At 37.7% G+C, this 15,268-nt stretch overlaps 1 protein-coding gene across 1 annotated transcript; it reads left to right on the top strand.

Moving 5' to 3' along the window:
- Positions 1-1,374: 1,374 nt before the first annotated feature.
- LOC139128370 (uncharacterized) lies at positions 1,375-6,189 on the top strand. The gene is made up of 7 exons (XM_070694154.1): positions 1,375-1,869; positions 2,971-3,904; positions 4,235-4,475; positions 4,618-4,714; positions 4,840-5,006; positions 5,569-5,727; positions 6,082-6,189. Exons 2-7 carry the CDS (start codon positions 3,747-3,749, stop codon positions 6,187-6,189), a joined length of 930 nt encoding a protein of 309 aa, XP_070550255.1. The 5' UTR covers positions 1,375-1,869; positions 2,971-3,746.
- Positions 6,190-15,268: the final 9,079 nt, after the last annotated feature.

Genomic DNA, 15,268 nt, shown 5'->3' with positions numbered 1-15,268 from the left:
AAGACAAGGACACCCCACTGCACCCGTTGGATGGGATGGTTGAGCATTATAACAAGACCGTTGAGAATCATTTAGTCTTCTTTGTCGAGCACCACTTAGAAACTTGGGATGAGCACTTGCCCATCCTGCTGATGAGCTACAGGACCGTAGTCCATGAAACTAGCGACTTCACCCCATCAATGGTAATGGTAGCAAGGGAATTGAAACTGCCAGTTGACCTTGTGTATGGTCTTCCAGAAGAAGAAATTACTTCTTATGGCATGTATGTCAGACTTATAAGACAGAATGCACAATGTTCACTCTTTTGCCAGAGAGAACATTTGGAGGAGTAGTGATAACATGATGCAATGCTATGATACCAGGCAGGACAACACAGGCTTTGATCAGGTGGTGGTATCTGCTTATATAATCCACAATGGAAGGAATGTGTATCGCCAAAACTGTTGAAGCCTTGGAAAGATCCGTATGTTGTTGTTCAATGCGTTGTGTAGGGATGAATCACCAGCTGAGGAAGCTGCTGGTAGTTAGAACAACCCTGGGATTGTGGCAGGTGAGCAGGCAAATAGCAAAGGCAGAACCCTGGTGGATTCAGGCATTGACTTGTCCCTCGAGGAGGATATCAAACCTCCACAAGCTTCAGAACTAGATTCGAGCATCGTCAGTACTAAGGCAGTCATGCAGAGCAGTTGCTTAGGAGACCATTGAAACGTCCTAAACGTCTTATTGAGGAACTGTACAGGACATGCATGGGGCTAACTGAGGATAATTTATGTGACCAGTGATCGTAGGACCCAAAGAGTTTTTGTAGTCATACTTGTTACTGGTTCTATATCTTTTCCGTAGTTGTTCATTGTAATGTTATCTAAGGACAGACATTTTTAATGAGGGGGGCATTGTGATACAAATCTTATAAATAATTTGGCAAATTGCTGAATTATCGAGTAAAGAGAAAAGCAAACTTTCAGACTTAGCCATAAATGGCACTACAATACTTCATTAATGAAGGCATAAACTCTGGAATTATGGGTAGTCTGCGTAGGCTCAAGCATGGCCGCAATGTACACGTACAAAAAATAAGAATAAGAAGAGAATGGGTCAAAAGCTACCTAAAACAGCCATTTTAGCCCAATAAAACAACAACCCTGCATCCATGTATTTGTCTGAGTGAGCGTGTACAGTTCAATTGATCGGTGGGCATTAAATCATTGCTGTTTCCCTATCACAGCTTGAGCGGAGATACCCCTATTTGCATATTTAATTTGGAATTTCGTTCAAATGGAAGTGATTAGGGCGCTGTTCTACTTGACCGTTAGTTTGATTTTTCCTGTTTTTTTTTTGGGGGGGGGGGGCAATTTCAGCCCATTTTTCCACAGGCGTTCTGTTTTCTGGGTAGTTTGTATAAGTGTAGTTTATGCTACGCGGCGACGTTCTCTTCCGTAGCCTAATCACCAAGGTAAGAAACAGAATTATCCGGCCTGCAAAGAAAACTGCCCGTTCTAGTCGAAAAATGAACACAAATCCTACATTGAGTTACCTCGTTAGATGCGGAAGGATCGCTGCTGTCCAAAAATCACACTCAAGTCACGATAAAATGAAAACTTTAGAAGAAATCAGCCGCGTTTTGACAACATCGGTGTTTCTGATGGCCACCGTTGTAATAACGCAACTCATTATCATAATCGACGCCATTCGCATCACTGATTGGTCCGTTGCTAACGCCATCAACGGTATCAGACGGAGATTAACCACTTTCTATCAGCAAATCCTATTGGTCGATTACCCAACGCTCTTGAAATTCAAAAGGGAAAACTTAAAACGCCTTAAGATGACGATGGAACAAACGCAAACAGATACCGGTCTTTTATCATGGTAAGTTTACGCATAAATGTAACATTTTTTGGGAGGGAGTGGGAAAGGAGTGAGTGACAGAAAATATATTCTTTTGTGATTATGAAAAATTGCTGACTGAAAACTGTGAAAAGGTAAAGTTTGCCACTTGTTGTAAACAAATTGACAATATTAATGATATAATAATAATAAAAACAATAATAACAACAACTATACTAATATTCATCAAAAAAAGATGTTGTCACTCAATTATACTTCATTTCCAAGATGTGTGTGGGGATTCAGAGACAATTACAATCAGTTTTATCAAAGTACTAAAATAATCTTGAAATAAATTGTGATTAAAAGTAATTAGGGACAACACTGCAACAGTATTTTTTTCTGTAGTTGTGCATATAAGGGAGCCATCATTTACACCCTTGAGGGCTGGAGGAGCCGGCGGGGGGGGGGGTCACTCAAAAAATTCAAAACCAGAAGGGGGGTGTGAACCAGAAAGGGGGGGGGGTGTGCTCAAAATGAGGAGGGAAAGATGCGTTACTCAATTTTTGATGCAGAAGAAATTCTAACACTTCTCAGATGGCACCATTACAGTCATCAAATTCTCAAAATTTTCAATAAGAAAGGGAGACACCTCCCCCCCCCCCTGACTCCTGCTTGCTCTCCCCTTTGGAGTGTTCTAGTTTTTTTGTTTTGTGAGTAAACAATTGAAAACACCTCTCAGATTGCATCAGACTGCACCGTTGCACAAATCAATTCCTTAAAATTTTCTCTGCAAGAAAGGGAACATCCCTCTGACACTTTTGCCTCAGCCTCTAGTTTGTTCTCCACTGCACTTTCAAATTTTGCCCTATCAAATGGTTTCGAATAAACATGTACACAGGACATTTCTAACAATAAAATTTGCTGATAATGAAACCAGTTCTGTACTGTGCACACATTTTTTTAAACATGTTTCATTCACACAATGGCCATGTATCCAGACATTACACTGAGAACAAAAGATTATTGTTATTATATTTTATTTAATCAGTGAAAACAACAGCAAGCAAAGTCAAATTTAAAAAAAGGATTCATACAATAAATGAAGTGGAAATAATGTCACAACTGTATGGTTCTTTGCAGGTTGTCACAATCCTTGGCAGTATCCGATGGCTGGGGAGATCTCCTCACTGGAAAAAAAATAACAGATGCATATAAGGAAAGTACAGGAAAAACTGTGGCAGTAAACATGATAGGCAGAATAGTACCTACGGTATTTAATGGGGTGAAATTTACAGCCAAAAAAGTCAATGGAAAAGCAGTTCGTGTATACAAAGGACTGGTTTGGAAAAAGAGAGATGCAGGCGGTAATGGACAAATACCTTCAGAAATGAGTTTAAAAACTATGACTGACTCAGTGCCAACAGAATTTGCATTGGTCACTTCAAGTACAAATGGAGCAACATTTGTCAACTTTTCTGGAGACATTTGTAATGGGCACAAAGTGATGAAAGAAGTCACACTTCAACTGGATGGGCATATAAGAGTGGCCGTTTCTGGAAAAGAAATAGACCTAGCAAATTTGGGCCTGTCCAATGAAATAGACATGAACGATAGTTCTATTCATGAAAACTTTAACATCATTGGCAAAATGAGAGCTTGTAGGGGTTTCGATTACAAACCGATTGGTGAAGATTCAGAAGTAAAGAATGCCACTCGAGAGCGATGGAGTAAAATTGGCAGCAGTGAAACTCAACACCGCTATAGAAGCCTGTACTGTGCCGGAGCAGTGTCCTACTCCAGTTTGTCATCTATTTGTCGAAAATGCAGAGACATGTCAAGCAGTCGCAAAAGATCACAAGACGCTTTACAGGAGGAACAAGATGAAGAAAATAATCAGTGTTTCATAGAACTGACTGATGAAGATGATAAGGACATGCATAAAATATGGGAAGAGGTGGAAGCTAAATTGTATAAAGTTTGTGTGTGAAAACAGTAAGAAGCTAGCAATTCTTCTTCAGTCACAAGAGGCAGCGTTGAAAGCGAAAAATCCCAGGAAGAGAAGGTGGCATCCCAGGTAAAACTACCCTGTATTGAAGTTGAAGTTATTATGGGAGTGCCCCATTATCATTTTTCCTTGTGTTTGCATGCATTCTGCCTGTACTTTCTTCATTGAAATGTCAGAATTTCATATTATCAGTCCAGCCTACACTCAGTCTGGTATGTTTGTAATTTTCATCGGGGTTAAAACAAACTCATAAAGCCTATGATACTAGTTCACCCAGTGTTGCAATCAAAAATGCTGACAACATACCTAAAGTTAAAAAGCTGGGGCAATAGAGGTTTGCAATCAACAATTGTATAACTTCTTATATTGGGCGAATATTCTGTTTTATCTTCCCTCTAGCATAATAAGACTGTGTCTGACTATTTGGGGAAGGTGTCCACAATCATACAAGGATTTGAGAGAAAGTGGGTTTCTGGCACTCCCATCAGGCAGACTTTTGTCCTACTACAAGAACAGCGTAGAACAAAAACCTGGCTTCAATGATGAAATTCTGCACTGGATGAGGAAAGAAGCAGAAAAACGAGGGATGACAGATGATGGATGGGAAGGTGGCATCATGTTTGATGAAATGTCCATACAGGTATGTATATGTCAATACTTACCACATTAACAACTCATGTCATCACTTCAGTAGTCCACACACCATTTCTTTCTTCAACTTTATCAGTGCATCTGATAATTGCACAACTGACGTTAAAATGAAGATTTCTTTCACTTTTCAGGAAGACCTGCAAATCAACAAACGTGGTGGAAAAACACAGTTAGTTGGATTTGTGAACATGGGACAAGAGAGTGAATGTATAAGGTTTTTTATGAACGGTAAGTGAACTACTGTAGTTTAGTTAAGTTGACTTATGCTGTTTATGTTTAGTCACCTCACTCCCTAAATCAACTGTACATTTGATTGAGTAAACGAATACATCAATTTCATATGCTCATTCTAGGAAAGGAAGAGAAAAAGCTGGCTTCACATGTATTGCAACTGGTCTATTTAGCTGACAATGGGTACAGGTTTCCATTTTGTCACTTTCCGACAACAGAAGCTAATAGTTCTGAGTTATTCAATATATTCTGGAGAGCTGTATCATGTCTACATAAATGGGGATTCAAGGTAATTATATTTGCAACTTATATCCAGCCAGAGATTCTGTTTTTAAATACCAAGTTTAGCGAAAATCATGATCACTTACTATGCAAAGGAAGATCAACTTTTTTGCTGCTGCCATTATACTCTGTATGTCATACTTGTACAAAATCAAAATGACCAAAAAAAATAAATAACCTGAGCTAGTTACTGCAGGTAAACTATCAATTTTAATAGTATAAAACTTATAATTCTTAGCCATAAAAAGTGTACCACAAGATATTATAATATTTTGACAAATGAATTTACCCATACATGCACATGTGTGAATTGAATGAGATATTGTACATTGCCTTTAAATTTGAATTTTGAAATCAGTATCTGTCATGGTTCAAGTTAGCATGGTAAAAATATATGAATGTTTAACTTATATGAGCAGGAAATACTACACACCATATGCAATTATGATTGATTAACAATCACTTTTACCTCAGCAATATAAAGAAAAAACATGTACTCATTCTCCACCGTCCAATGTAAATTTGGCTAAATTTGCATACATGTAGATGACAATATTGATTACTTGCAGGTTGGGTTTGCATGCATGGATGGCTCCAGCAACAACCGGTCTTTCCTGAAGATGCATTTTATGGATGACATGAATAGTGCTAATCCGAGAAAGGAACAGTTTACTACAACAAGTCTATATGGTTACAACCAGAAAGTGTCCTTCATAATGGATCCTTCAGTAAGTTTACATTCATATACACAATTATAGACTCACATTATTCAGCAAAATTTAGCTAACACCTTAAAGAATCCATGAAATTTTGGCAATACTCTACATTGGATCTATGCGTGAATTATAACCGAGTTTCACACATGAGAATGAATAAATATGAATCAGATAAACTTTCACCCTGGCCATAATTCCAAATATAGTTATGCAGTTTAGGTCTCAAGGACTTCAATACAAGTGTCTCCTATACTGTCAAACGCCAATGAAAACCACCTTGACAAAGCACTTACCCTACATAATGAATACTAGGGACAAGTTTAAAATACTCTTCTCTCACTTAGCATCTCTTCTTCTCTCACTTAGCATCTCTTCAAGAAAATCAGAAATAATATTCTGAAGAGTGGTTCCCGCCAGTATGACAAGCGTCTTCTGCAATGTAAGGAAAATACATATGTTGAGAATACTGGATAGGAGCATACCAGTGGGACAGAAATAAAAACACCTGCAGGATCCACTATAAATTGACAGATGCACATCTATTCCCAGACACACAACACAAAATGAGAAATAAATTGGCAGAAGAGGTGCTAAATGAAGACATGCTGACACTTTTCAAGGTACATTACAGTTTTACTTTTTACTGGATGTTGAATAGTCCAGGATAACTTTTCTCTCTTTCTGCCAGGTTTCAATCATATGGTGCTTTACAACATAATTTGGCTTTCAAGAATCTACCATGATAAAACTGCTGGTAACACAGCAAGGCTTCTGTAAGCTTAATGACAATGAACTTTGACCAAAATAATTAAACTATTTGTCTTTTGCCTGCATCCAGTACATTGAGATTTTCCTTACAACACACAAATCAGGTCATTACTTTTTACCTTTACTTTAGTTTTGTGAAATCATATGAGATAAATTATAATTTTATATGAAACTTGTGCTGAATTTAACCACTTATTCTATAACGCCTTTCAAATTTGAGAGGATGCAAGGAATATACTTTGTTGGGGCTATTATGTCAAAGGTTTTACATTAATTTACAAAAAAGAAGGGAAACACATTTGCCTTTAATTATGCATTCTGTCTGTCTGTGAAGTTGTACAATCATCCTTATATAGTCTATCTTTTTCTTTATCCTAAGGCTTATCAGAATGATCTTCTATGATGGGTCTCATCTCGATGCAACAGTTGAACTGCTACAGCATACCAGCAAGTTAATCAAAACATTCCGCGACCGACGGCAAATCATGAGCATGGATGACATACGACTGAAGGACAATGAAGATGCTCTACAATGGTTCCTTAGCTGGGAAAACAGTATCCTACATGATGACACCCAGGACAGTCAGTCAAGAAAGCGGTCCTCTCATGAGTGTGGAAACCAGAGATGACTTGGTCTCTCTGCTGATGGGGTTCAATGAACTGTGTAAGAACAAATTCTCTAAGAATGGGGGAAGTATCATGCCAGCCAGGTTGAATACTGACATTGTGGAGAACATATTTTGTCAACAAAGAGCAAAGTTCAATGGGCCTACCACAAACCCTACTTACCTTCAGTACTGTTATACTGTTAATAGTATAATCCTTGGTCAAACACCACATCGAATAATTCAAATACAGGCAGTACAACATCCCCATATGCCATGTCACTCTCTAAACCAATACACCCTGCAAAGAAATTAGAGTTTAATAGTTTAATATGAGCAATTCAGGTTCAACTCAGTTACTTAGAGGAATATATATCAGGTTCAACTCAGTTACTTAGTGGAATATAAAGGGTTATTTAGATTTTAACTGAAATCCTCTTCATTAATATTATCTGATGATAAAAACAAACTAAAAAGAGTTACTGTTAATTGGATTGTAACAGCATGCTGACTGTATTTTGCAGGCATTATCCACCTGGTAGTGCCACACAACATGAAAATTTACTTAATACAATAAATAAGCAAGGGTTTCAAAATTGATATAAGCTGCAACTTCTTTTCATTTTCATGGTTTTATAGTAAAATTAAACTATTTCATGTAAATGTACTTTAACTCAGAGATGTACATAATAGTACAATACCCAACTGACACAGCTCTAATTTTAGTTTGGAAACTCAAATATGGCTACCTCCATGCAACTATTAATTAAGTAGTGGAATCTTCAAAGTATGTAAACCTACTGTGTTAATATGGATAACAATGGAAAACCCAACAATATCAAAAGCAGAACAGCAGTTGATACATATTTAACTATCAATTTGTGTCCATGCATCATTTAACAATACACATGACGTCACACAAAAGGCAGAATTTTGTTAAATATTTTTCATACAGTTTTCACATATTAATCAACATTCAGCAAATGACTATAATTGAGTTTGTTGACCGAGAAGATTGTTAGAACTTTGTAATATGTTTGAATAAATAATGTACTGTTTTCATGAACGAATATTTGCATAGAGATTGTAATCTCGCATACAAATGGTTGCATGTATGAAATTTCATTTTCATTGCATACCTGAAATTGACATTGTGAAATAAAGTCAATTTCAAATTTTACAAATACTGATTTGAGAAATTGTCTTTGACTGTGTAAAATTACCAACCAGTGTGATGTCATTGCACATGATCAACAGTAAACTGTGTCAAAACAAATGACAACATGCAGCAAATATAACATTTTTAGCCAAGTGAGAATGACAGACTTGGGATTAGGTTTCTCACACTCTGTGGTAACACTGATCACAAGCTTGTGTGAGAAATCTTCTCCCGTCCTTGGTGGTGTTGAGAATATATTACTCACAAGGAGAAAAAAAATAAACTTTCCCTTAGTGCTACCTCATCTTACCCTTGAAATTTAAAAAAATACAATCAGTTATCTTCACACTCTGGGCAAAACCATTCTGTTTCTGGAGCTGAAACAGCTCTCCACTGGGCAACTGTACTTAATCCAGAACATTCTCTGTGGTACCACTGGTTACATTTATCACAACACAGCCAATGCTCGTCTTCATCTCCTGCAGTACCACAACCAAAACAGAGCTCTTCTCCAACAGTTTGACTTTTCTTGGCCTGTTTTTTCCTCTTGGTCTTGAAGACATGGCAGTTCCTGTTAACTGTAATTCAACAGTTTCTGTTTGTTGTGTACGTTGTTTCCGTTTTTGTCCACCTGCTTTGCTGGTACTGGTTGAAAGTGATGATGTGCCTTCATCAAATACATATGGATTTGGCATGTCATTGTTCTCACATATAACTGTGGCCAGTGAATTTGACAACTCCTCCTTAGTTGTCCGGCTTGTGTACATCACACCATAGGCCTGGCAGAGAAGTTTCAAGTCATTTTTGTTTAGGGTGCTATCAACAAGAAACATCTTGACATTCACCAAGATTTATTTCAGTCAACAATGTGAGGCACATTTGTTGGATGAAGTATTTTGTTCAATTGATGTCATCTGGAAATCTGTTTTCTTTTTTGTCTTCACTTTTTGTACTGCCTTACGGAATGCCAGAGTCTCCTTTCGGTTCAGTTTCATCAGCAGATCTTTTCTCAGTTGGTTATTTGTTACATGTATGTACTTTGACACAACTGCACCATACAACGTATTTATAGCATCAGCTGTCATACAGATATTATTTAGTATCATCTTGCAGTCTTCAACTCTTTCCTTTCCATGCATCAGTGTGGGAGATGAACTCTTCTGGAACAGTTTTGTCCATGACTGAAACAGGCCACTATCAGCCAGCATAACATCTTCTAATTTCTGCAGAGTGGACTCATCTATACCAACCTCTTTTACAAGTTCCTCCTCTAGCACTCTTCTCTCTTCAAGGTGAATGAAAAACTTGAAGGCATCATCTGTTATATGAGTCAGGCTACCTCTTATGTTTTGCTTCTGTTGTATTGCTACCAATGTGTCTGGATAATTTGATGACTCTACCAATGAGGAAAATGTGTCCTCAAGTTGTTCCAAAGCCTCAACATGTGTATGGTAAAACTGAAGCAACTTTTGTCTTTTGTACATGTGTGTCGTCACCAATTTTTTATACTTGTGTTTAACTTTTGCTATACACATTCCGCCAATATACTGAACTTGCCTTTTGCTTCTTCTGATATACTGCAATGTGAAGAGGGCCTTTGCATTTGTTTATTATCATCAACAGCATAACTCTCTCTCTTGTGTTTCAGCACAAGAGACTGGATTTCAATGGCAAAATCCATAGCAACATTATGTTGGTCTTCTGTTGGGAATGCTTCAAACAGCTCACTGCATGCTGCTTTGAACAAAGGCCCACTGACGTACTTTTTGAAGCTGGAGTAGAATGCACGGCTATGACTTCTCTCCACTTTACTTCCTTGCCCAGTTGGTAGAGATTGGTTAAGTAGAGACTGAATTTTGTCCCAAAGTGTGCCAAAGAATTTGTTCAGCTTTACGATGTCATCTCTTAGACCATCTATAATTTTCTGTCTGTGGATTTGCTGTTTTGTGGCAGGCTTTGGCATGGATATTAACTTCAAAACTTCTTCTGCTTGAAGATGTGGAGGAACAGTTTTGCTGACTTCCAAATTATGGATCATCTCATCTATGCATTCCAACTCTCCCTCATCAAAGTCATCAGCCTCAGCCAGAGTAGTCACTGGTGTCTGTACAGATGAATCATCAATTATTCCAGCTTGGTCGACAAAGTCTGTTATTGCAGCATGATGCATCCAAAGGTACACCAATTAATTCTTTGCTCGCAAAGTAAAAGTCTTTAACTATCTTCGGTACTGGAACACATACTGAAGGTTTGAAGTTTAGCATGCGAAGTCCATTAACATGTGTTGCCCTGCTTACTGCCACGGCCAATTGACCAGGGTGGTTTAAATGTGTACAATCCACTTCAACAGCTTCCAAAGTCAAATCTTGGGCTTTATGTACTGTCATATCATAGGCAAGCCTTATGGGTATCTGCAGTCGTTGAGCAAGAAGGGTGTTACTACTTGGATCATACTTAGTAAACATCATACGCTTTATCTGTACTGTTTTACCGATATTGGGAAAGAACACTGACACATGGTCGATACCCATTTCCTGTACACTTCCAGTTAGACCATTTACCAAGTCGCTTGATATGTTTCTAGCCAAAATAACTCTAGCTCCTTTCCTCAACGTCAAACAGTGTGGTGCTGCAAACTTGTTTAGCAGTATTTTGTCCCCCTTTTCTTCTGATATGTATTCTGTTTGTTCGCCTTGCAATGCCATGAGATTCATGGCATTGTATAGGTCAACTTCATAATTTTGTCCAAAGAGATGTACTGGTTGAATATCTGTTGTAATTTGCCGGTCTAATCTTGTGAATAATTCTTTAGTGTCAGCAGAGAGAGGCCCATTTGTGCACTCTTTGATGGCCTTTACAAGATTTGGATCTCTTTGTCGAATGACTTCAGACAGAATGATGGTATGAGGGAAGCAGATATGCCATATGTTGCTCTGAAAGGCATAGTGCCCTGCATCGCCTGTCCACTGATCAGGTCCTGTGGGTAATTGATTAAAATCTCCCACGGAAATGACCTGCATACCTCCAAATACCTTGGCGTTATTGCTGTTCCTAACATTTCTCAGGATATACTCAAGGTCACTGAAAGTCTTGCTGCTCAGCATTGAAATCTCATCGATTATGAGTACATCTGCCTGTTCAATTCTGTTTTGACAGCTTCATATTTTTCATCTGTTGTTATCAGAGAAACCACTTGTTGCTTGGTATGTGTACTCATACCAATGCCTGCCAATGAGTGTACGGTCATGCCGCTTGCGAAGCATACTGAAGACTGCTCAGCCCAGTTGTTCCTGTTACAGCTACTACTTTTTGGGGTTTTTTTTGCAGGCGCTTTACCATTTCTCTCACCACATGAGTCTTGCCAGTGCCAGCATGACCAGTAAGCAGAAAATTGTGGCCTGCTAAGGCTAAATCAACTGCTGCCTGTTGTTGTGCATTCATCTTGACAGTTTTAGCTTGTGACAAAAATTATTTGAACAAGAACTTTGCAAAAACAGGAAAACATAACAATATGTCTTATCCATAACACCTGTGAGAATGTTGTTTTAGCAATGTTATACCAAGGAATATGTTTGACAAACAGATGCTTTTTCTTGAAATTATTGAACATGTAAGAGTTTACATTTTGATGAATAAAATATTCCTTGGTACCACCAGTGCAACTGCAGTGATACAGGTATCCATCACACAACAAAAAATGTCAACTCTATCAAGATTTACGATAAGGCAAATAGAAATGGCCTGAGATCCACAAATAATAAACTGTTTTGGTTGATGAACACAAATCCATTTTAACAGTATTACTGTACTTAAAAGTTACAAATTAAAGTTTTACTCCACTTGTAATTATAAAAATAATTGTCAGAGAGTTTTTCTTGTTACTGATAAATACCTGGCTTGTACAGTTCCATCAACTATGATAAAAGCAGCTGTGTGTACCATATAACTGGTGAGTATTGTCAGTAATGTTTAAACTGATATATTAAACCCTTCATTCCAGTAATTTGATGTATGGAGGATTATCTTTCATAGAGTATCAGAAATAATCTGTTATACTTTCAGCTAATTTTTCCTTTTTTTGAGAAATTAGTATTTATAAACTTTCCCGCAATGGTCGTCGAGTGGGTGGATGGGTTTAAAGGCCTTTTCGTTGATTCAAGTGCAGTACAATAGAGGTAAACAAAAAATCCTTTTTGAATGTTGAAACAAAAGATTTCACCCATTGTAGATCAAAACAGCTACTTTTATTTGATGAAATATGTAAACATATTTCTTATAGTTAACAAATGATTTTAAAAACTTCTTTAAAAGTGATATAACAATGGAATTTTTAAAATGGTATTAACATACAGAAGTATCAAAACTAAACTCCAACAAGGTTAGTGTAAAAAACTGCATGTGTATAACAAAATTTAATAAATTATCAATTGTAACTTTAAGCATAAAATACTGAACTTCACGCATAAATCATGTGATGAAATTACTAACATCACTGAAAACATGCATGCATAGTATCAGGCCAATTACATGAATGTGTACTTCCAATAACATGGCTTACAAGCACAGAGTATTTTGTGAAGGGACCATGGTATACTTGAGTGAGATTTATTATTCTTTATTATAGTTTGTGATATTTCCTTTAAAAATGACAAGTACCATCACTGAATGCGTCACACTCTCTATAAATATAGCTTCACATTTAGGTCCATTGTTACAAATTTACTGTGAGCCATGGGGGGAAAACACGATTTTTCCAGGCCGCGTTGTACCATGCTACTGTTTGTTATTATTTGCCATTGTGTAACAAACACAACGTGGTCAAACTGCGCCAAAACAACGTAGGCAGTTTTCACGAGGCAAGGATAAAAATGACATGGAAGATTTATCTGAATAACATTAGGTACATGCTAAAAAGTCAAAATTAAGTTTGAAGGTAAAAAAATGCCTTCCTGAGGGTGAATTTATGATGATTTTACGATGAGATCGACATGCAGACTCACCTTCAACGTTCACAGCTGTTCTGCATACATTATAACCATTCCTAGCTCTGCGCCAATCACGTGCTGCGTTACATGCGGACGGCATCGATTATGATAATGAGTTGCGTTATTACAACGGTGGCCATCAGAAACACCGATGTTGTCAAAACGCGGCTGATTTCTTCTAAAGTTTTCATTTTATCGTGACATGAGTGTGATTTTTGGACAGCAGCGATCCTTCCGCATCTAACGAGGTAACTCAATGTAGGATTTGTGTTTATTTTTCGACTAGAACGGGCAGTTTTCTTTGCAGGCCGGATAATTCTGTTTCTTACCTTGGTGATACGGCTACGGAAGAGAACGTCGAAACGTAGAATAAACTACACTTATAGAAACTACCCAGAAAACAGCACGCCTCTGACTAGACCACCACGGAATGATGCATTTACGTTAGAACGTCCATGCCATACCAAGTTTAAAGTTTTTTGTCCCTTCAGTGTAAATTACGAGATTGCTGGACATGTGAAAACTATTGATCTTGTGGTAGTGTGCACCGTGCAGGTCGAGGCCCCACCCGCCCGGCTGCTGCGTAGGTTATGCTGCAGTGCTGCTTCAATCGTAAAATCGTGGATAAATTGTTCCAAAATTTAGGATGATGTTGTTGAACGATGTCAAAGTTTGGCTGACATCTTGAGGTGGACATGTAATGCTTTTTGCCTTCGTGTAAGCAAATGGCAGTGATTTACGCGGGTGTCGACGCCCATAAAGTCATTGAGAAATCGGGCCGGTTTAACTTTTAAGTAGGGGGGTGTTTTTCTAGTGGTGGAAAGGCGAGGCTAAAGTTGTGTTATATGCACTAGGGTGTAGTACTTTGAAAGTGCATGGAATATAGATGTTAAACGTCCACCTAAATTATGGTCTGATGAGTCTGTGTGTGGAGAATGACTATTGCAAAATGATTTCGTTGTTTGATGGAAAGGAAAGGTGCTGGTTTTACGGATGGTCCCGAGGAAGCTACAGGGAATACTTTCGTCATTATATCACCAATGTCTTGTTCTTTGTGATGCCCCATCTTTCTAAAATGAATGCAGAGGCTACAAGTTACCCATTGCAACCTGTTTGGTGTTTCTTTCAAAACAGAGACATCTTTAGCAAAAACTATGACATTCCATCAGAGCATAACATTACCAGAAACATGAAAGAAACATACAAGAACTTGAGGACAAAAGACTGCTACTGTATTTTTTTTTATAGCGTACCCATTCCTCAAATTGTCCAGATGTAAGTAATTTGATGAGGCTTTCAAGGTGCTGTGCAGTGGTATTGACATGTGGACACTTTGAATACACAAGAAAGAAATCTATAACTAATAATAGAAAAGCAAACGTTAGAAACATGGCTGTTTATTTTGATCCATTTGTCATGAAATGCATACAGAGATCATAGAGTGTGTCACACTCTGACAGGAGTATTCATGTTGTTTGAGAAAAATTGTCCAATAAAGGCAAACAGATTTTGTGTTTGCAACTTTATAGTGAATATGACGTATTAATAACAATATTTTAATTTTTTATCGAGGTATCACAAAACAACGTTGTGATCAATGTAGTCCAGCTGTTATGAGTAAGCATGTGTACTTGACTGGGCTGATCGAGTTCCGCAAAAAATCGATTCGCTGTCATGATAAAGCTAAAGTGACGTATTTCATAAATATATCCATTCAATATCCTAAGAAAATCAAGGCTATCAAGGACAGGAAGAAAGTTTGTATCCCTGCCACTAAATGCACTGAGGAGAAACAGCGTCATCATTGACGCTATTTTTTACTCTTTGTCTCTACTATGGATCAGGCAGACGCCGCCCACCCCCGGCATAATAAGTATACAAATATGTAATTTGCTGAAATAAAAATATTAAAGTTCTTTGACTGTTGTCATTGTATCACCACTTTATGTAGCAAGTGTAATTACCTTTGGCCAAGTCCTTCAGGCCATATATGCCGAATTGTGAAAGCTCATTAGATATGCAAATTATACATTTAA

Source organism: Ptychodera flava, unplaced genomic scaffold (assembly GCF_041260155.1).
Source record: "Ptychodera flava strain L36383 unplaced genomic scaffold, AS_Pfla_20210202 Scaffold_51__1_contigs__length_905262_pilon, whole genome shotgun sequence".
NCBI lineage: Eukaryota > Metazoa > Hemichordata > Enteropneusta > Ptychoderidae > Ptychodera > Ptychodera flava.
The sequence above is the reverse complement of the archived record's forward strand: the minus strand, read 5'-3'. Positions and strand labels throughout refer to the sequence as shown.